Source organism: Harpia harpyja, chromosome 18 (assembly GCF_026419915.1).
Source record: "Harpia harpyja isolate bHarHar1 chromosome 18, bHarHar1 primary haplotype, whole genome shotgun sequence".
NCBI lineage: Eukaryota > Metazoa > Chordata > Aves > Accipitriformes > Accipitridae > Harpia > Harpia harpyja.
In genome coordinates this window covers 5,220,227-5,241,672 of record NC_068957.1, presented here as the reverse complement: position 1 = coordinate 5,241,672, position 21,446 = coordinate 5,220,227, and the positions used below count along the sequence as shown (strand labels likewise).

At 43.4% G+C, this 21,446-nt stretch overlaps 1 protein-coding gene across 3 annotated transcripts in view; it reads left to right on the top strand.

Annotated features, from left to right (window-relative positions):
* Positions 1-7,110: 7,110 nt before the first annotated feature.
* The window catches only part of GAB3 (GRB2 associated binding protein 3), a 64,001-nt gene continuing 49,665 nt past the window's right edge, over positions 7,111-21,446 (top strand). For 2 of the 3 annotated variants that reach the window (XM_052814128.1, XM_052814127.1), the window contains exon 1: positions 7,112-7,484. In XM_052814128.1, coding sequence (XP_052670088.1) covers positions 7,239-7,484 — 246 coding nt within the window. In that variant the 5' untranslated portion in view covers positions 7,112-7,238. Of the gene's footprint in view, positions 7,485-21,446 lie in introns of all 3 variants that reach the window. The other variant, XM_052814130.1, reaches the window with a different exon arrangement.

The following is a 21,446-nucleotide window of genomic DNA, read 5'->3' as shown; positions in this document are numbered from 1 at the left end:
GAACAGAGCCAGACAGTGTCCCATGTTAATTTTCCTGTGTTCATTTTCTCATCACTCTGGAGTGTTTTCTGGTCTCAGTAAGAATATTTTCAGGAAGCCGAGACCCATCCTGCACTTCATGAGGAGCCTTCCACATTTGTGAGTCTGAAAACAGCTAGGTAGATTTTTTTCACTTAAACATAAAACTACAGGCTTATTTTTCTATCTGTTTTTGCAGGCCTTATGGAGACCTTTCTTTAATCTTCACATCCAAACTTCAGGCTGCTCCAGATAGTTTGGAGTAAACTGGTTTCAGCAAATCCTCACTTTCAGGAGATTAAAATAAAAATTTAGTAGTAATTTGCTATTTCTGATCTGGAAGAGGCATGTCATAGTCTTGATGTCAAATAGATTATTTTGGATTTCTGGCTGTTACAGATTTGACTGTGTCTTATCACCAGAATCCATCGGCTGTGCACAGGTACGTTCCTCCAAATTGCCAAATCAGTAGACCCTCTCACACGTGGGCTGAGTAGTATTCATCATTGTTATATATGAAAAAGGAAGTAAGTTTTTCTTAGCTTCTAAAAGTACGAAAGACAATTAGAAAAGAAATTTTAGCCTTTAAAAAAAGCCATCTTCTCTACTTCTGTATCTCCTCCCTCAGCCACAAAGATTATTTGCTGACCTTGAGGGGCCATTGATAAAACTACCCCATAAGGAAATCCTCAGAAAATGGTTGATACCAATGCATATGTAGAGAGTAACAGCAGCAGCTTGCTTGACCAGCTATGTAGGCATCGTAAGATTGTTTACTAGTCCACAAACAGAAGCTGAAAAGTAGCAAAAGTGCAATTTTTAATGTGTGCTTCTGTGGATGACAGAGAAGAGAGAAACCTATGTTCTGGCAAAAGTGCCAGGCCAGAGGTTTGTACCAAAGTGGGACTCTGTTTGTTACCACCCTCACTTTAGAAAAAGGCAGCTGTACATTTGCAAATAAGTACGCTATTCAGCAGAACGCCAGCTCTTCCACCAGTTACTTTCCTGAACGGGAGACTTTCCTATGAGATGCTGAATGTCTGCTGCTGTTTCCCAGAGGAGATTAGTGCCAGAGGGCGTTGGTCTGTTTTCTGAAAAGGATTGACAAGAGTTCTGCCTATGTGTCATGAGAGCTTTTGGTAAAATTAGATTCTGCCCTGTCCATAACAATAAAGGCCATACCCACATGCAGCTTACATAGTTCATATACTTCCTGGAGCAAAACCACAGCAACGTTCAACTGTCTGTTTTCTCTTTTTATTTTCATAATGGGTCCTGCTTTGAAAGCAGGTACCTGACCGTTGGGTCCCGCTGCCATTGAGAGCCTGTGGGTGACTGAGTATGCAGCCCCGTTCAGGCAGAATACATTCATCAGTTAAGCATTGTAGTGCAGACACGGTTGGCATCATTCTATGCCAGTGGTCAGGCTCCAGTTTTTTTAGTTAATTGTTTAAACAACAACAAATCATGTTGCTCTGATGATCTGTGTGCATTTCTCTATTATTAGACCTGATTTGTATGGTGAGGACAAGCTACTGAAAGAAAGAGAAGAGAAGGGGCTGAATTATCCCCTGTGACTTTGCTGAATTTGTCCTTGTGAATGGAAAGAGAGTGAAATATTTGTCTGCAGGGGGGAGCAGAGTGGTAACTGTCAGGAACAGCTGGAACATATATACTGTGTCATGTCTTTTGGTGGTACTGGACTTTTCTGCTTGCTGTGGGAATGCTGCAGAGGCATGTTAGCATTTTGCTGAGTAAGTGTGGTGCGAGCTCCGTATGTAAACAGGGATTAGTTACTAGATGAGAGAAAAGGGCTGTTCTCCCAGGGCTATGGCTGTCGCTTGCATGCATCTCAGTCTTAACAACCCCTGCGGGGTTTTGTAAATTAAATGTGGGGCTAGATTCTGGGAAAAATATGTGCTTGAGGGAATGTCAGTCTAGATAACTCCGGTGTGTCCTCCTGCCTTGATACCTATAAATTTGTGAACAAAATAAATCCTCCTGATCCTTCCCATCCTCTCCATCCCGATTATTCTTCTGTCCACAGGGGAGCAAGGACTTTCACTGCTCTCAATATTCATAATAACACCACCAGTTGCTCTGCAACATGGAAATGGGCAAGCTTACATAGAACACTTACTTCTTTAAATCAGTTGCCTGTAGGGTCCTGAAGGAATTTCCCATCAAATGCAATTAGCCAATTTGTTCTCCCCTGTTTTATTAGTAGTCCACTGTTTTTCTCTGAAACATCAGTAACCTACATTACAAAAAGAAAGGAGCATCACGAGCAGAGAATTCCTCTTAGGTATCTGGCTGATCTGAATTGCACACACATTCAGGGTCAAACTGATAATGCTTACTCTGATCTTTGCTAGTGGCACATAAGAGGTTAATCCGGTGAGGACTGCATTGGGTTTGCATGGCAGTGTTTTGGTAGTGGGGGGGCTACAGGGGTGGCTTCTGTGAGAAGCTGCTAGAAGCTTCCCCCATGTCCAATAGAGCCAATGCCAAGATGGACCCACCGCTGGCCAAAGCTGAGCCCATCAGCAATGGTGGTAGCCCCTCTGCAATAACATATTTAAGAAGGGGGAAAAACAACCTGCGCAACACCAGCAGCAGTCAAAAGAGAGCAGTGAGAAGATGTGAGAGAAACAACCCTGCAGACCCCCAGGTCACTGAAGATGGAGGGGAGGACGTGCTCCAGATGCCGGAGCAGAGATTCCCCTGCAGCCTGTGGGGAAGACCATGGTGAGGCAGGCTGTCCCCCTGCAGCCCATGGAGGTCCACGGTGGAGCAGATATCCACCTGCAGCCCAGGGAGGATCCCACGCTGGAGCAGTTGGATGTGCCTGAAGGAGACTGACCAGGTGGAGAGCCTGCGCTGCAGCAAGTTTGCTGGCAGGACTTGTGACCCCGGGGGAGACCCACGCTGGAGCAGTCTGTGCCTGAAGGACTGCAGCCCATGGAAGGGACCCACACTGGAGCAATTTGTGAAGAACTGCAGGCCGTGGGAACGACTCACGTTGGAGAAGTTTGTGGAGGACTGTCTCCTGTGGGAGAGACCCCGCGCTGGAGCAGGGGAAGAGTGTGAGGAGGAAGAAGAGGCAGAGACAACATGCGATGAACTGATTGCAACCCCCATTCCCCGTCCCCCTGTGCTGCTCAGGGGAGAACAGGTAGAGAACTTGGGAGTGGAGTTGAGCCTGGGAAGAAGAGAGGGGTGGGGGGAAGGTGTTTTAAGATTTAGTTTTTATTTCTCATTATCCTACTCTGATTTGATTGGAAATAAATTAAGCAAATTTCCCCCAAGTTGAGTCTGTTTTGCCCACGATGGTAATTGCTGAGTGATCTCTCCGTGTCCTTGTCTTGACTCACGAGCCTTTCGTTATATTTTCTCTCCCTTGTCCAGTTGAAGAGGGGGAGTGATTGAGTGGCTTTGGTGGGCACCTGGTATCCAGCCAGGCTCAACAAACCACAAGGACAAACACTCTGGCATGATCCAAATAAAGACAGATTCTTGAAATTTGATTGAGACATATCAGAACATGAGTGACCTGTACAATTTGTGTAGTATAGAGAATTATTTTTTCAATTTTATGTTTTACATTTTATTTATTTTTACTTTCTCTGTAATTATGTCTACAGTTCATATCCATGAAGGCTTCTCAGCTTATGACTTTAATCTAGGAAGTGTCACAGCAAGAAAAAAATTCTGTCTTGTCAGACTTTGAAGATTTGCTAAGATTGGCTCTGATCTCATAGAGAAAGAAAGAGAATTTTATCCTAACTGCAGGTTATTTTGGTTTGGGTTTTTTCAATGGTCAGTCATTTTTGAGAACATTCCTGTCGCTCTGCCTACAGCAGATTTGGAGAGGCAGGTACCACTGGCTGAAGTTATTGTTACCAAGCAAAACCTGATCTCTTTCAAGGTAACCATGTGACATGTTTAAAATAAAAGCTTAAAAAGTGAGACAAATAAACTTAAGCAAGCATATGTAATTCTACACTTTCAAACGTTTCAGCATTGCAATAATATTAAGAAAATATTAAAAAAAAAACCTGTTTAAATTGTGTTTTGCCAGTGATTGAAGTCCGAAACTAAATGCTAAGGATAAATGCAAAAAGTGGAACTAAAATAGAACACACTAAGGGTTTCGCAGAAATGTTCAGCTAAAATAAATTTTTCTTTGCTCTTCTTTCCCTTCACTTTCCATCCTGTTTCCAGCCTCAGCTCACTCCCCATATATGTCTTCAACTGTAAGATTTTTAAAACAAAGACCCTGTCATTCACCATCATAATGAAGGATTTAAGTAAAGAATTTTATAATTTAAAAGTGGTTGAAAAATTTGTGCTTGGAGCACGACAAAAGCGAAATCCCACTTCTTCCATCAGGGCTAGATGCCATTCATTTTTAAGCCTGCTATTGTCAAACACATACGGGAGTGACACGTTATCAGCACAATGAAAATCATTAGGGTAAGAAAATAACTTTATTTGCTCTTTTAATGTTTGGAGCACAAATACCAAGAAAGCACAGCAGCTTTCATAACAAACATGTTAACCCCCACATGCTCTGCTTAATTATGATTTCTGGCTTCCTGTATTTCCCCTCAGGCTACTGGCACCATAAGTAAACTGGCACAGATTTTATTTATTCTGAATATGCTGAGCTGCAACGTGCAAGTAGTTTGGCAGGTGCTTCACAAGCAGCTGAGCCGTTACAGCAGCGAGGACCGGAGCCGTCTGACAGAGGAGCGACACATCTAGTAGGGAACAGAATCACTGTACCCCTCCCTGTCACCATGGCTACCACTCCGCAGGCGTTTTTTGGGCAGAAGTGCCAATTTAAGCAACTGCTGATTTCTTATTACTGCCCCTGCATCACCCCCTCCATTGGTCAGTTACGAGTGTATAGTAGGCCACAGCATTTATCAAATCAGGAAACTAGTCCTGATCCAGCTGGAAAATAGTCTCTTTTTTTTGACTCATTCTTTTCCAGACAGTCAGTTTTCTGATTCAGTTCATTATGTAGCCATACAAATATACTGTGCCTGTGTAATGGAGGGGATGGCAGAAGGGCAAGGACAAGTGGCTTAAGAGATGGGGACTGCTGGTGATTTAAGCAGCATTATCACTGAGTGCAAGCAGAGATGGAGCCAGAGCTCTGCTTAAGGCTGTGGTTTGGTATTCAGTATTTAGATCCGTTTGGCAGTCCAGGTTCCTCGCTACCCTGTCCTGCCCTCTCCCCATCTCCTCTGCTGCCTTGTTGCAAGTGGTTATGTAGCTGCACAAGGAACCTGACAGGGGAACACATCTGTCTGAAGGATGATCCAGTAAAAAATGGGTATTTTTATGACACTGCAGGGATAACACATGAAGTATATCACAATTCATTTTATTTTGGCAGACTGTTTTAAAGCCTTCAGGTTTAAGGCTATTGTATCTGTGAGAGTGACACAGTCAAGTCACGTGTGGAAGGAAAGTGTGACTTTCCTTCCCTAAATAAGTTCCATGGCTGGATGTGTCTCTCCGAGGAGAAGCATTACAAAGTGTTGTCTACAAACCTGCTGTTAAACATGTGAAGTTGTTAAAATATCACTGTGGATAAAGGATATATGGAGCTGAGTGAAGGTGGTAGTAGAATGTCAGGTTGGGAATTAAATAATATTGCAAGGCTGCATGAAAGTCACTTACTCTCAAATAAAAACCTATCTAGAGAAGTCAGAGGACATTTGAAATAAATTGTTTATGGTTTACCCATGACAGTTTTCATTTTTCATGTATGGTAAGATTCTTTTAAGACCGGTGATAATGTGAAGCACTAGCAACAGGGATGCTGTGAGTTTATACAGATTTATTTATACAGTTATGTAAATGTACATAGGGCACATATTTATACATTATATGCCATTTATAGTACATATTATATTAAATACAATAAATACATATTGCCACAACATTTTTGCTTAAAATCTTGGAAAAAAACTAAGCATGGCTTCCAGTTTGTTAGATTCCAGCAGTGACACCGCAAGCCATTGTCAGCCTGCCCTGCCGAAGAGCGCCAGCACGGATGTGAAAAATTCTGTGAAAACATTAAACTCTCACCCAGGCCTGATACCACTAACCACACCTCGCAGAGTCAGGCTCCACCGCATGTGCTGTGCCTAGGCAGAGGCATATGGGACTCCTCAGAAATGACAGACTCATAAAATCCAGGAAAGAATCACTGCGTCCACTTTAAATCTAAGTCAAAGTTATAAGCAACTTCTTAAGAATGAAAACAAGCTGCCCTGTCCTTGAAAAGCCAGGAGTTTCCCATCCTGGAGAGAGGCACTAACTCCAAGGATATCAGCAGTGTTATGCACTCTGTGGTCATATTTTTTAGTTCTGACAGTGGGATGGCAACCTGTCTGCCTGAAGTCACTTCTGAAAAAGTCTGTTTCTAAAAAAGCTGCAGTGATGTGACCAGAAAAATCAAGTTTATTCATAGTAAATTCATACAGGGGACCAAAAGCCGCTGAAAACCTAGTAAGTCCACAAACCAAAGAAGCTTGGAAGTAGCGGACCAGGCGGACGGTGGAAGCTGAAGCGGACACTTCGGTGCGGACGGAGCACAGCAGATGTGCGGACCGGCACCGCCACCGCCACCGCTCCGCCGGCGCTTCCTGCGCCTCCATGGCCAGGCCAAAGCCCTTCTCCTGCCGCCGAGGCCAACCCCGCCTGGGGCACCGCTCCGACACAGCCCTTCATCGGGGCCACCGCAGTCCCCGCTCCTCCCGGAGCTCCCAAACCTCAGCCGTGGTGCTCGCTCCCGCTGTTCCCCCGGGGCAGGGGGCCGTCAGCATCCCCGGGGCGCCGGGCAGCCCCCTGCGGAGCGCGGAGCCGGGCTGCCCCCGCGGAGCCGGGCTGCCCCCCGCGGAGCCGGGCTGCCCCCCGCGGAGCTCGGAGCCGGGTTGCCCCCCAGAGCCGCGGAGCCGGGCTGCCCCCCGCGGAGCTCGGAGCCGGGTTGCCCCCCAGAGCCGCGGAGCCGGGCTGCCCCCGCGGGGCGGTGCGGCGGCCGGCGGGGCCGGGCGCGGGAGCCGCCCGCTGGCGGCGGCGGCGGCGGTGGGTGTCGCAGCCGCCGGCTGCGTGGCGGCGAGCCCCGGCCGCCCATCACGTGCTCGGTGTGTTGCATTGTGTTTGCGGCGGAGGGAGGGCTGGCCGTGTCAGTGATCAATGTCATGACTTCCTCCTCGGGCTGGAGCAGTATCAGAGCACAGCTGAAGGAAGCTGATTACTGCTGGTTTCAAATTGGCTGGGAACAATACACACACACACTCACGCACACGCACACACACGCACACACGCAGCCCGCACCCTGGCTCCCGCGTCGCCGCTCCGCGCCGGGGGGGAAGATGAGCTCAGGGGACGTCGTTTGCACTGGATGGCTCATTAAATCACCCCCCGAGAAGAAACTCAAGAGATACGTAAGTGCAGAGGCTCTGCTGATATTTTTTCTCGCTAAACGGATTTCGGCATGTGCGCGGTGTCTCACTCTTCCTTTGAAATGTCTCGCCTGTTTCGGCTTCGCCTTGGACCAAAACAAAAAGATTTCCAAGTCCGTGCGCTCATGGAGTATTTTGGTTTTCACCGATATTCTTGTGCCCTTTGGAAGTAACCTTTCCCGGCTCGTAAGATTATAATACTTCAGTTGTTATGCAACATATCTTAGGTTTAAAACCACATTTCTGTTTCAGTTAATGTTGCCGTAACTAACAGAATTGTTGTAACAGAATTTCAGATGTCACTTTTCCAGGGGAGGGCAAGAACCTCCTGAAAAAAACTAATACTTCAAATTCTGAGGCTCTGCTTTGTTAAGATGCTCTGTAATTTCTATGACACTTGCTAAAGGCAATATCTGCAACAGTCTTATTTACCAATTTAATACGCCAGGTGCAGTTGCTAGCAGCAAGCTTTACTTTTTGTCTGTGATAAAGAGGTGCTAGAAGATGCCATGCTGTAAAGTTCCCGATAGCTGAAAGGTGAAGGGGGGTGGTGAGAAGAAGCGAGCGCTGCATGCATGGAGAGCTGCAACTGCATTATGTGTAAAGGGGGCCCCTTGTTTCGTTCTGTATCTGCCTGCCTGTTTTTCTGAAAAAAAGGGTGTGTGTTGCAAACATAGGAAACTGTATCATTGCAGGGCTGCGAGGAAGGCACTCCGCGTAGAAATAAATGACCCTTAAAAAATTGCTTGGGACAGCATTAAAAATGTAAGCCCATCGTGGGCCATTTTGCATGCTCATTTGTGATGGTTCTTCATCAGGCATGTTGTCACTGTTGTTACACTTTTGGAATCGGTAATACTCGTTTGAGTCATGCACTCCTAACCTAACTTACCCCAGAGCACTGCACTGTACTGGAAGGATACCACCATATGTGTCTATCACACTCCTGAGCCATATACATAGCTTACATCATTTGTCGTATTCACTTCTGTTTATCAGCATTTTTTTCTGGACTGCTGATGTTAGCTTTTTCTAGTAATATGAGGAATAACTGTCTCACGAAGAATGTGGTAGATATCATTTGGTAGTGTATTTTTTCTTTGCGCTAAAAACTAGGAGAAAGGATAATCCACTGATGTTAGGATTTACTTTTAACTTATTCTAAGCCAGAGTTTCTTCTTTTGGATCACAGTATTGCATTGAAATGGCTGAATATTTGCTTTGTTCAGTTAGCATTTTCCAATTCTAAAGTAACCGCTATGATGTGTCTCAAGGGACCTGCAAATAAAATATGGATATCTAATTTTTGTTGTATTTCGTAATGAGTGTTACTAATAACACTGTATAGCAGGCACTAGACAATGTAAGAGCCACTGATTCACCCAGCTGGTATCATTAGTAACTCTGTCAGTGAAGCTATTTTTGATGACTCAATATTCATAAAAGGGCAAAGTAGAGAAAACAGAATGTGATAAAGCTGGGATTTGAAAGCCCCCATTATACAGTCAAGATAATAGTCACAACAGGGGCTCTGATCAGCTCACAGGACTAGTTGCAGTCTGCTCTGCTCAGATTTTGCATTACAAAAACTAGGGAAATTGGGTCTATGTTATTCTTCAAACACCAACCACTAGATTAGCCAGATCTCTGCAGATTAGGCTTTGTTTTCTGGTTAGGAGGATAAACTACTCCTTTGTCCATAATAGAGCAGAAAGAAATCTGCTGCAAGTACAGCAAAGATTAATGTCCTTTCTCATATGACTGGTTACACAGTGGACGCTACAAACCAAATGGAAATTGTCTCTTACCCACTGTAAGCTATTTTTTTCCCACTTTTTATATAGTTTCAACGGCATGGTAGTTTGTGCATCTTGGCACTGGGGTGGTAGATAGCTCAGGCTGAACCACAGTGACTGCTTAAAAACAACACAAGCTTTAAAACAATGACTGTTTAAACTGACTTCGGTAGGTGTCAAGTGTCAACCGCTTACAGGAGAATGGTGTTGGCTCTGGTTCTGAACCGACAACATACATAAATCCCCAAGCTTTACACTGCCCTTTGTGCTCAACTGGCAAAACCCATGGTCTGAGCTGAAGCTTCCAGGGAGCTTCAAACGCAGGCTTGGTCTGCTGCTTCATTGGGACCTCTCTTACACCGGAGTGACTCAGTTGCTCTCAGGGGGTTGTCTCCCAGTTTACATTTTCCTGAGTTCAGCATCCGGCCTTTGTAAGGTCCGGCCTGAGGGTCTCTTGTTTTACACGCAGATAAATTCTTAATCCTCACCCTATTACAATCACTGGGAAAATCCAATTAATTTCAGTGGAATCTGTAGTTAAGAGACCAAAGTGATGAATTCAGGTTGTGAGACTGGGAATCGCACATAGTCCCACTGAAGCCACTGAGAGTATTTACAGTGTTTATAAAATTAAACGAATACTTCTTTGTGAGATTGGAGCCTAAAGACCAAAGTATACCTTCATTTATGCTTGTTTTCTGATGAAAGCAATTAGGTTTTCTACGCATAAACAAGTCAGAATTTGACTCTAGGTAAGCAGAACGTTATTTTCAAAACTTTGAAAAGCGAAAAGCAGGTGTTAAGAGTCTATATTTTTCCTGTAATGTCTTACAAAGCTGATGCTCTTAGCAGCACTATTCTTAGAAGTGTCTTATCATTCCCTAACAAAGGCTGCTCTCTTACATGTGCAGGAAATGAACATGAGATTAATTACCCAAGTGTAACTTTCTGTAAAAACAGAGAGCTTAATGCTAAATGCAGAGAATTCATTAGAAAGCACAAGGAGCTTCACTTCAGCAGGCAAATACTCTAATAGTAGTTTAATAGCATGTACAATGCTTTTCCCTCTGTCTGATGCTTGAACCACGAATCCACCACGTCAGCCTATCTAAAGAGGCAGTTGTGCAAGGAGTCTCCCGGGAGAGCATTTGGTGTGTGTGGCAGTTCTTTGTCCCCTAAGTGTGACCTGAAAGCTGTGCTGCTCTCATTTCCCCACTTGGTTCCAGCTTTTCTCACCAGTCGGGGCTGTGTGGGCCTGAGGGGTGCCAGGGAACCCCCGAAGCTCTGGGGGAGCTGGGTATGGGGCGGAGGTGAGAGAGGAAGAAGCTGCTACCAAAAACTAGGAAGTGGTGGTCGTGGAGGTGAAGTCCATCATGCTCTAGACCAAAAATGCTAAGTTTCAGGCACAGCTTGACACTTAGCCCCAGGGGAGGAAAACCTGGCCCCGCTGGAGATTTTTGGTATTGATATTAGTGGATCATGAGTACCAACCTCTGTAGGAAATTAGATGTCATGGGAGAATCTGCTTCAGGTTTGATGGGTTTCGCAGTGCCTTATATTAGTGCTGAATACATCCAACCAGGGATGTAGATTAGGCATTCAGAGCTGCAAGGGCAAAAAGTGTTTCTGTTTCTTAAAAAAAATTTAAAATTCGGAAAGCTCGGGGTGGTGGTGTTCACGTATCCCAATTCTGTAATGTCAGCCTTGAACAGCCGGCTTTTTGATACTTTTCATATGGAAATGTATCTGCTCACTGACTGGTAATATTTGTTTTCTGTTTATTAGAGAGGAGGGAGAATGGTATCATGGCCTAGAAAACAAAGGAATTACTGCAGCCAGTGCAAAAAGTCACTATGAGGGGAAAAAAAGACATGGAAGAAGGCACAGAGGATGTCTAATGAAATAAGAGACTAGTGCCATTGAGAAGACACATTGTTCATGTGCTGATGAGAAGAAGATGGGATTTTTAACAGGCAGCTAATTTCCACCTGTCCTCAAATCGCTGTCCTGTAGTTTGTCACATCTGTGAGGAGCAGCAGTGGTAGTTAGCCAGCCTGCCCGCCAGCTCTGGTGAATGCCACGCCAGTATTTACTTACTGTTAGTGTTAAGTTATGTGGTTTGCAATAGTAAAGGGCTATATACAGATGCTTGCTTGTTGTGAGTCAGTGCAGCTCCATTTAAGTCAATGCTGCGCAGCTGTACCCCAGCTGAAGAGCTATTTTTAATCTTCAGTACTATACAAATTGATGAGGGAAGACCACTTGCTCAAAAAAAGGCAAGTTTCCCACTTTACTTGAGTTTCTTCAAACATTATTGAAAATAAAAATCCCTTGTCAGCATCTCGAGAACAAGAGTCCAAAATGGACCCCGTGTTAGAATATTTAGCCTTGCACTTCTTACCATGCTTCTTCTTGGAGTGTGTGGTCTGGGAGGACAAATAGAGGTGTAAATTAATGTACCAGATGCGAAAAGCTAGTAAAGCAGTGTCCGTTCCTGCTGCCTCTGCTCGAGGGGCAGTAAGTGCCGTCAGAAGGGCACAGCAGGGCAGGTAGCTGGAGACGGACGTCTCTTGACTGTTGGGGGGATCTGCCAGAACTCGACCACAGCACACCGCTGCTAGGGTTTTACAAGATAAGAGAATCTAGACGACTTCTCCATTTTTAGCTGAAGTTCTGGTATTTATCAGGAGAACAAACGGGAAGTTACTGGCCACTAAGAAGAAAAAGTAAAGTAGAATTATGGAAGAGTTTGCTCAAGTAATAGGAACAAGAGTCCCACAGCACTGCTAAGGGTGGGTGGGATGCAGAGCATCTGCTCTCTGATCTAGCATTGGGCTGCTGTCAGCAGAGGACATTGCCACCCTCGCCTAAAAGAAATCCCCAAGTGCTGCATGAGGTCAGGTACTTCTGCTGGTTTGGGATTTGGGGGAAGTTTCCGAAAAATAACTATCAAAGAGAAATCCGACCTTAATTTTTGTTCATAAGCCTTTTTATTTCCAAATGCTTCCTACAAAGCCTCACCTCTTCAGCTCTGTCCCCTCTGAATAGAGAGTTACAGACACCTTTCATACCCTGCTGGAATGAACATCCCGAACTCTCATTGAAATAGCTGAGTTTATTTAACCAATTTGTGCAGGTTTTGTAGCTCTAGTTTATAGGCTGGGTGGGAATAGGAGTCCTGTGTGATGGAGAAAGTTGACAGAGCCTTTTAGCTGGTTCTAGTTGCAAGTTTTGTACCTATGTTTTTCCTGCTGTTACTTCATTTTAAAATCCAGTGTATAGTCTATCTGGTTTGTATATTAAGGAAGAACTCAGTTTTGAGAAAATGAAGACTTTCATACAGAAGCTCCCGTGCTGCAGACTACATGTTCCCTTCTCTGTGAAATCCTGAACAAATTGATCTCACTGGTAAAATAACAGCAGAAAATTTATTTTAGGGAAGAGTTTCCATCACTGGAGTTAAACATTTGTAATTAGCTAAGTGCAAATCAGACCATTTTCCACCACTTAACCTTGTTTTGGTAGGTTAGGTGCGATGTTTATTCTAGACCATTTTCTTCCATTTTAACCATGTTTTGATAGTTTAAATGCAATGTTTAATGAGATAGGCTGACTTCTAAGAATAAAATAATTTCTAAAAAACACTGCTGTTCTTGGCAACCTGTGTATCAGAATGTTAAGCAGAATAATTTCCCTTGGTCTATTTATTTGGGTGGAGCCATAATAGTCCTGAAGCCCCAGTTTAATCTTTGACTACATGTTTTCAGTGCACAGGAATGTCCAGCTATTGGTTTCTATTCAAAACAGAAACCCGCAAGTTATCAGGAGTTTGCATTCAAAAATAGAGACTTAAAAAAAACATGCTAGTTTGAAATAGAGAAGGAAATGTTAACTTGAGTGGTAATTAAACTAGTGATGCAATCAAACATGTCTTAGAGGAAAAAGCATTACAAGTAGTACTTTGGTGAACTCTTTGTTGTAGCATGAAAACTGTAATATGGATAAACACATTAAATAATGCATTAAAATGCTATGATTGTGTATTATGCCAATATCATAGGTTTTTAGGGAAAGGGACAAGTTTACTCCTGTAATGTTAGTCAGCAGAGAAACAGTCATTTTATTTGCTTTCTTGTCCTTTTCATTTGAGTTGGAAATGAATTAGCAATGTGATAAGACAAGGAAAAAATGCCATCTTTGAAATGAAATTTGCATGTCAAAACATTACATCCAGCCAGATAAAATAGATTTTCCTCTTTCTCATTTAATTCTTGAATAAAATGCAATACTTCAACTTTTTTTTCTGCTTTACAATAATATCCTTGACTTGTTTCAGTTTGTGTTGCATCAGGAAAAAAAAAAACCCAAACAAACAACAAACATATAGCCATGCAAAACTCTCTTTTAAAATCTGCTGCAACTTGGTATTTGTTAAAAATAAACCAAAACTGACGTCTAGTCTTCATGGCAGAAAAATACTCCCTTTCTGAGGCTAACTCATTTGTAGCTTTGTAATTGTTAGAATGAGACAACTGTTCTTAGAGATTTTGTTACTCCCTTCCCTTCTGATGCCACAAACCCCACCTGACCCCTGCAGTCAAAACTGCTTTGTAGCTTTCCACAAAAGCCTTGAACAGTGCATTTCAGTTATTCAATATCCTTTCCCATAGAGCATTTTACAGAAAGGCAGTAAAATGTCATTATTAGTATGAATTTAAAATTACTTAAATTAAGGTGTTAATTTAAATGGAATTTAGATTGTAATCTGAAAGTTTCTGACTTGTTTTTGACAATGCTTTTCCCTGTTAGTGACAAATATTATTCATCTTGTGACTCCCAAGTCTCGGGGGCCGTGGGTTATGTATTCATATTTCTGTCGGACAGAATAATGGCCATAACGGGACCCTTTCTAAATTTGCAACTGTTGTAATCTCAGCAGAGTGCATAGTTTGTGAACAATCTGTTTTTACATACCAGACTTGCAAACTGTTTGTAGAAGTTCAAGGATTTTACAGTTGTGAAGCCATTTTTTCAAGCTGACATGAACTGGTCGTGCCAAGGAGAAGCCAATAGTTCGGAACAAGCGGGAACTATGTTTTTCTTGCAGACTTTACGAACTGTGCAGTAAAGCCACTAAGTTTACAGAAGTATTGAGTTTATAAACGCTGGGAAAGCTGATTGTCTATGCCTGCTATAAAGCTGCGTTTCCAAGATCTGTTGCTGATTCCACAGAAAAGCCACCGGCATTCAGAGGTGACTGTGTGCTGATCAAATCGCTAGGAGATGAGAAAAAGCATCTGAAGAGATGCCGGCTGAGTTTACCGTAGCAATGAAGAAACGGTTTCACGAGAAGTCATACACTGCTTCATGAAGTGCTCACTGCTATTCCAGCTACTACATCTGTATTGTTTACTAATATTTATAGTGGAAGCTTTGCAAGCTGAAGAAGTTTTATTTTTAATAAGAAGTCCAGCATTTTGAACCCATCCTAAGAAAATTATTGAGTTCTCACTGAGGCCTTAGGTTTAAAAATAAGAAGCACTTAAGTAGCTCAGGAATTGGTTTTTTGAGATACTTAGGCGCTTTGCTCCCACTGAAATAGGGTTTGCAAAATGTTTTCACTGGGTACTCCTCTGACTCCAGGGCTGTTTTTACAGGTCTTCACTGGCTAACTTTCTCTGTATAACAGTGGGATTTGGACTGTCAGCCGAAAATGGGACTGTTACTCCAACTTCACTTCATGCTTTTTAAAATGTTCCTTTTTGACAGATAACTCTGAGCGTCATATCACCCTTGAGCTATGGATTATAAAATAATGGCGAACTGTTTTTGAAAAGTGAGGGAAAACCACCAGATAAATCCCATCATTATTTCAGTGTCCTCCCCAAACTCCCGCTTTCGTCTGTGCTGAGCCTGAGAAATATTCAAGCTGAAACATCATTAAGACAAACAAACAAAAAGGTTAGGGGACAGTCTGGTTGGCATAGGAAGAACAGGCTTTGTGGTGGTGACACTGCTTTGGTTCCCCTTGTGCATCCCTCTGCACTGGGTTTGCAGGCTGGAAACCTAATAATACTGGCTTGTAAAGGGAAAAATAGAAGCATTTATTGAAGTGTTACTAGACTGCAATGCTTTAACAGTTTTCTTATGAAAAATATGTTCTTTCTTTCTTTCAAATTCACAACTGAAAGTACTGTTGCTATGTTACTGTAATGGTGTGTAGGCTGCTAAATAAATAGAGGGAGTTTAGTCCATGCCAGAAATAGAAAGCCAGGTCAGAGGTGACATTTGGGACATGTTGAGAAAAAAGAGAATATATAATTATTTCTTTCCTTCCTATCATTCTCTTCAGTCTCATTAACCCCAGACTACTTAGAAGGAAATTACAACAGAATTTCTGGACATGTGAGAGTTCTAAAAATTGACATCTCTGGAGTTCTGTTAAGTGTTTTGGCTTTGTGTTTTTGCAAGATCAATTTTGCAAGGGAAACTGGTAAAACTGTGGCACCTCACACGCTTGTGAATTGAATAGCCGCTTTGAGGTATCAAAGGGCATGGGGAACTGTTGAAAATTCACTCTGCAAAGGTGTGCTCAGAAGGCAAAATCTGACAGGGGGAACAAGCTTTGAGAAAATGTGCTCTTGTGAAGCCATAAACAGTGAATTTGAGTCCATTGTCCTTTTTGGGATAGTCTGGCAGGTTACCAAGGACCAGATATACAAAACCGTGCTTAGGCTCTTGTGCAAGTAACCCTACATACCTGCTCGCACCTTCAGCTGCCTAAACATCTTTGTAAACCTGGCTTGTGAACGTGCTTGAGTGCCTCGTTTGTACAGCAGGGTCATTTTTATCCCTCCTCTGCTGCCTGCACACGCTCCTCATATACGGACCTCAGTACAACGAGCTCTCGTTTAAGCTCCAGCGGCTGATTCAGTAAATGTTGGGAACTGCAAGCCACTAATGTGAAAACTAGAGCCCGGTCCTCCCTCCATCTGTGTCAGTCAGAGCAGAAGCAACCCTTATCCTAGGAACGAGCGCTGCAGCCTTGTTACTTGCAGACGGCGGGCTCTGACTTTATTCCCAAAAAGTTACTGCAGATGCTGGATGCTCTGGGCTGTGTTCCGCCAGCCACAAAGCTCCTCGGCCCCGTCGCAGCCCGTTGCGGGCACCGTTGCGGGTGTGCGCAGCACGCCGGTGCTCCGGTCCTGCCGTGCCCCTGGCCCCGCTGCTCCTGGGTGAGCATCGGCAGCCCCGGCCCGCAGCAGAGCAGCTGTGAGCTGTCAGACCTTCCCGCTAGCAGGAGGTGGGACACAGAGACGCAGACCAAGCTCGCCTATCCGTGAGTTAATTTAGCAGATTTGTAATTAATCTGGGAGATCTTCTCTTTAAATATATATGTTTACTTATAAACAAATTATTAATGTGACACAATGTGAGGCATCTAATTTCTTTGTGAATTAGGGAAGAAGCCCACAGCCATAACCTAAACCAGTTCAGTGCACGCAATCCCATTAGAGATTTCTTTGTGGTATTTTTGTAGTTCCACAAATCTGTTTACTTTCCTACAAAGAAACAATGTAAATGTGCTCCCTACCCAAGAGATCTTTGGATCTGAGGCATTCCAGAAAATCCCACGTTTACCATAAAGCTTACAGAGCGGGATTAAATTAGAGGGTACAACAAGAGCAAGTGATGCTAAGTACAGTTATTCTTGTTCCTAAGTTGCAGGGATTTTAAAATTTTCTTGTTATTTGTTAACACTCCTTGAACGGAGGGCTGGAATTTGAATGGCTAGGAGTATTTCCTAACACAATGGATGTGAATAGCTGGTTTAATAAGAAACTTTCCTAATTTTCAGCCACAAGCCAGCCCCTAGTGCCTTAGACCTTGAGACATGTCTGCAGAATGTCTGAGGTTCTGTGTCAGAAAATGAATGAGTAGTTTAGGATCCATCTCCATCAGGGCTGTTTATTACTTACATTAGGAGTTTGCTGCTGGTGCAATCGGAGACATTTCTTTTTTCTAGCTCAACCAGTAGTCAGCCTCAGACTGAAGGAGAGGGTGTTAGAGGCTTTCTTGTCCCCTGTGGAGTTCAAACCCTCGTTTGGGCTCCGTCAAATCCTTTACCCTTGCCAGAGACTGCATTTATCTCAGACCCTAAAGACCAATTATTATGATTTATCTGTCTTCAGAGTGAATAAGATTTTACCAGGCATTTTCTACACAGAAATCTCCAGCTGGGAGAATTGCAACCTACAACCTGTCCTTTCCAGGGCTTTGTTGCCCATGTTCAGCAAATTGCCCAGTTTTAACCATCAGCAGCAGCATTGCTAAATGGAAAGGAGGATAAATTATACCCTCTGCAGTTCTGTTATGTTATCCTCCTAAAGGACCTATTTGTCTTTCATTATATTTCCAGGTCCTTTGTGCTTGAAGTGATCTTCTGAACTTTATAAGTAAACTTTGTTTGCTGGCTGGTAAACTAAAGCTGTTTACCCATTAGAGTATTCCAAGTGGGCTGCAATGACATTTGGCTGTACTCTTTGTTGGGGCGAACAGCTTGATTGTTAAAACTGAATGAAATTATGTTGAGGCAGAAGATGGCAGACACGGCCAGGTTTCAGATAAGCTATAGTTAGCTAGGTAAAGATTAAGTATATCTTCACACTGCTGCTTTAAATCCCTAAGGACTCCCCTCACCGTGGCACTTACCTTGTCGAGGGTTCAGAGATGCTTCAGTGAAACTTGCCATTCAAGAACGGGTGACACAAGTTTGGGAGGTGAAGAGCCAGAGCAAGCTTGTGCGAAGTGGTAGCTGTGCAGTCCTTTCCAGAATACAGCGATGGAGAGGGGTAGTCATAGAGATGCACCCCAGTAATATGTCTCAGGAACATTTCCAAGCAAAAGATTTGCATGTAGTTTAGCAACCTGAGCTATGTGAAGATTTGAGCAGCAGCGGCCCTAACTCTCATGTGCTGAGAACTTACTGTGCACCCACAGGCAGGTTTCAGTTTGACTCTTTCCTCGGGTTTACTGGATTTGGAAAAGGAACTGGGATCTCTATATGAGCATATCATTATAGATTTTAGTTCAGAGATTGGGGTTTTTTTAAGAAAGCAACTGTTTTATGTGCCGTCTATGCGTAGGAATAAAAGATAAGGAGCAGAGGAAAGCACTCAGATGTAAGAACTTGTGTGATTAATGGTCATAAGGCCTAGGACCATTTTGTTTCAGGGCAGCTGGTCACTTCTGACTTGCACCTAGGGTTGCTGCGGTCAAGGTGCCTGCTCTGAGTGGAAACATGGTCATGCAGAATCACTCCAGATCTAGTTCCTGGTGTCAGTTTAGGGCAGGATCTTCATGGTTCCTTGCTGGGACTGAAAAGAAAAGGCACATGACCCTATACAGCAACAGCAGCAAGTAAGTATGGTGATGTAGCACAACCGAGTCTATACCACCAAGCAGGAAACTTTTCCCTTCCAAAATAAAATGTACCCATAATGGACAGAAAGGCCAAGTAAACATTGGCTCTAATAAGCTGCTGAAATTGGGCAGGTGTGCGGTCAAGCTGGAAGGTTAGATCTGAAACTTTCATATCCATTTATCAGTTTGCACAAATCTGCTTGGAATACCTCTTTGCCCTCTCTGAAAAGATTTCAGATATAAAGTACTTAGACTCATCAGTAAAAAATATCCTGAAATAGAAATGGCAAGTCATGTTCACTAGCAATATAGCAGCTTAAGGAGAAACCAGAAGCCAAAAAAAATGCAGTCTCAAACCCATTATGACCATATTTATGGGGAACATTTAAATAATCTGAGCTGTTTCCTCTACATATTCCCTACTACTAACAACACTACCTTATGACTGGTGATATCTTCATTAAACACTGAACTTGAATATCAGAGTTGAGCTTCAGGCTTTTCTCTTTAGCTTTTGTATCAATTGGCTGGATGCTGATCAAGCACAGAGCCGTGGACCTCAGCAACAAGGGAATGGGGAGAGAAAAGCAGATAGGAGGATTTTGCCTCCCGGTGGAAACCCCCAGCTCTGCCGTTATCAGAGCTCCTGGTACCTCCAGTGTAACTGGGAGAGGTGGTATGGGAACTGCAGCATTTACCAGCTTGTAATTGGAAACTGAAGACAATGAATGGATAAGAATATGTTAAAATGCACAATTTCACTTTATTTTGTGTAACATCTTTCACACAAAACTTTCCACTCAAAGAGATTATAGTCAGCTAGAATTATGATGAAAAATAAAAGCAGAGTTGCAGAGAAATTGGTAACTTCTTAAAAAGAGTAAACTGTCACTGAAAAATCTCACTTTCTATTTGAGAGATAAAATCTATGCATGGTGCAGCCATTTTTGCTTTGCCTGGCGTAAGATTTGCATGACTCAGAGCCAGCAGCATGCTGAGGACCTAGAAATACATAATACAAAAGCAGATGCTGGCTGCTGGCCGCTGGCTGGGGAATTCCCATACCATCTTTGAAATGATGATCCTGTTTGATGGGGCAACACAGAGTGTGAGGCAAGTGCATATGATGTTTCTCCCCTAGGTGAGGTTATTAATCTGAAGGGTGAGAGACAGTGTGAAGGCTGCTAAACACCTACTATCATCGCAGTCAGTCCCAGCTGGTGAGGATGGGTGATGTAATGGATCAAGCAGGAGGAGAAAGTTTTCAAATGGGAGGGTGTAAAGTTTGAAAGGCTGCACGTAGGAATGAAGAGTCGCAGTCCTAATTCGAGTACGCAGGCAGCTCAGCAGATGGCCCAGCAGATGAGTTGCTATGCACCACGGTATGTGTGAGAACATGAGAGTAATGGCGAGGCTCCACGCAAAAACATAGCTCTGCCCTGTGCATGGTATGGGGTAACATCAGATGCCGTGTTGCTGACCCCGACTGGGCCCTTCGTTCCCCATCAGGGCGCTTTGTTGGCTCGCACACCGAGCTTTCCACAACAGTGTTTCATATTGCTGTTCTGCATTACAGCAATTTCTCCCCTTGTGCTTTGCCTTCCCTCTCCAAACAGAGCAAGAACCATCCCCAGAAGAGTAGGTCCTTGCCAGTCACACTAACACCGACGTTGCATCGCTAACTTCTCCTCCCGCCTTAGGCAGCAGCTCTCAGGCTGAGCTGGCATGTCTCTTGGGGTGGAAAACCTCCCACTTCAGGCCATAGAACAGTCTCACTGGGATGTTTTGGGTTTATTTCCTACAATTCCAGTTCCTCCAGCAGTGAAGTCCAGAGGCCAGAGAGATTTCATGTGTGTCCTATGTGACTTCCACGTTCCCTAATAACTGCAGCTCTCCGGGAATTGTAGGGGAAAATTTCAGAAAATCTCTAAAAATCCATTCTTTTTAAGAACTGACCAGTTTGCATCTGACTTTCTCCAGGGGATCTGTTTTGCTGCTTACTGTTTGTGAGACTTTTGGGCTCCATTTGCAAATCACCTATGAACTTATAGCTAGATCCTGGAAAAAGCATCTTTACCACAAATAGCTTAGAGTAGCCATTGCCACCTCACAGTCACATTGCACTGCTGCTCAGCATAACGGTGTTAGGACCTTTGTTTTTTCCAGTGGTTTTCTAACAAAGCTCTGTTAATCCAGAGCTATATATTCATATGGGAAATTCCAATAATCCCTGTCTTGTGATACAGCAAAAATCTGTCTCACTAACCAGTTTACATGTAACATTGATGAAATGACTACCACTAAGTTGTTTCGAGAAGCTCCATTTCCAATGCAATCTACAGGAAAATTACATAGGTGTATAATGATGCATGAATTCAAATCACTATAATTATGCTGATAAACATCTTCTCAGATGTTCTTGAGATGAGTGACATCTTTTTCTTTTATCTTAAATCGCTTCTGAAGCAATATAAACTAAACTGGGAACAATGTTCTTTTTTCCAGTATCAGAGTGTTCCCATGGCATATGTACGCCAGCAGATACATGGCATCTCAGCTATGCTAGTAAAACTGCAGACAAGCCCTTAAATTCAAGCAGCAATGACAAAAGCAGTGGTAATCCCTGCTTTCCCACACGCCGTCCTGTCAGATTCCTTTTATCATCTTGCAGTCTTAAGAGCATAGTTCAGGTTTTGTGTCTCCTTTGCCCTTGGTATATTTACTT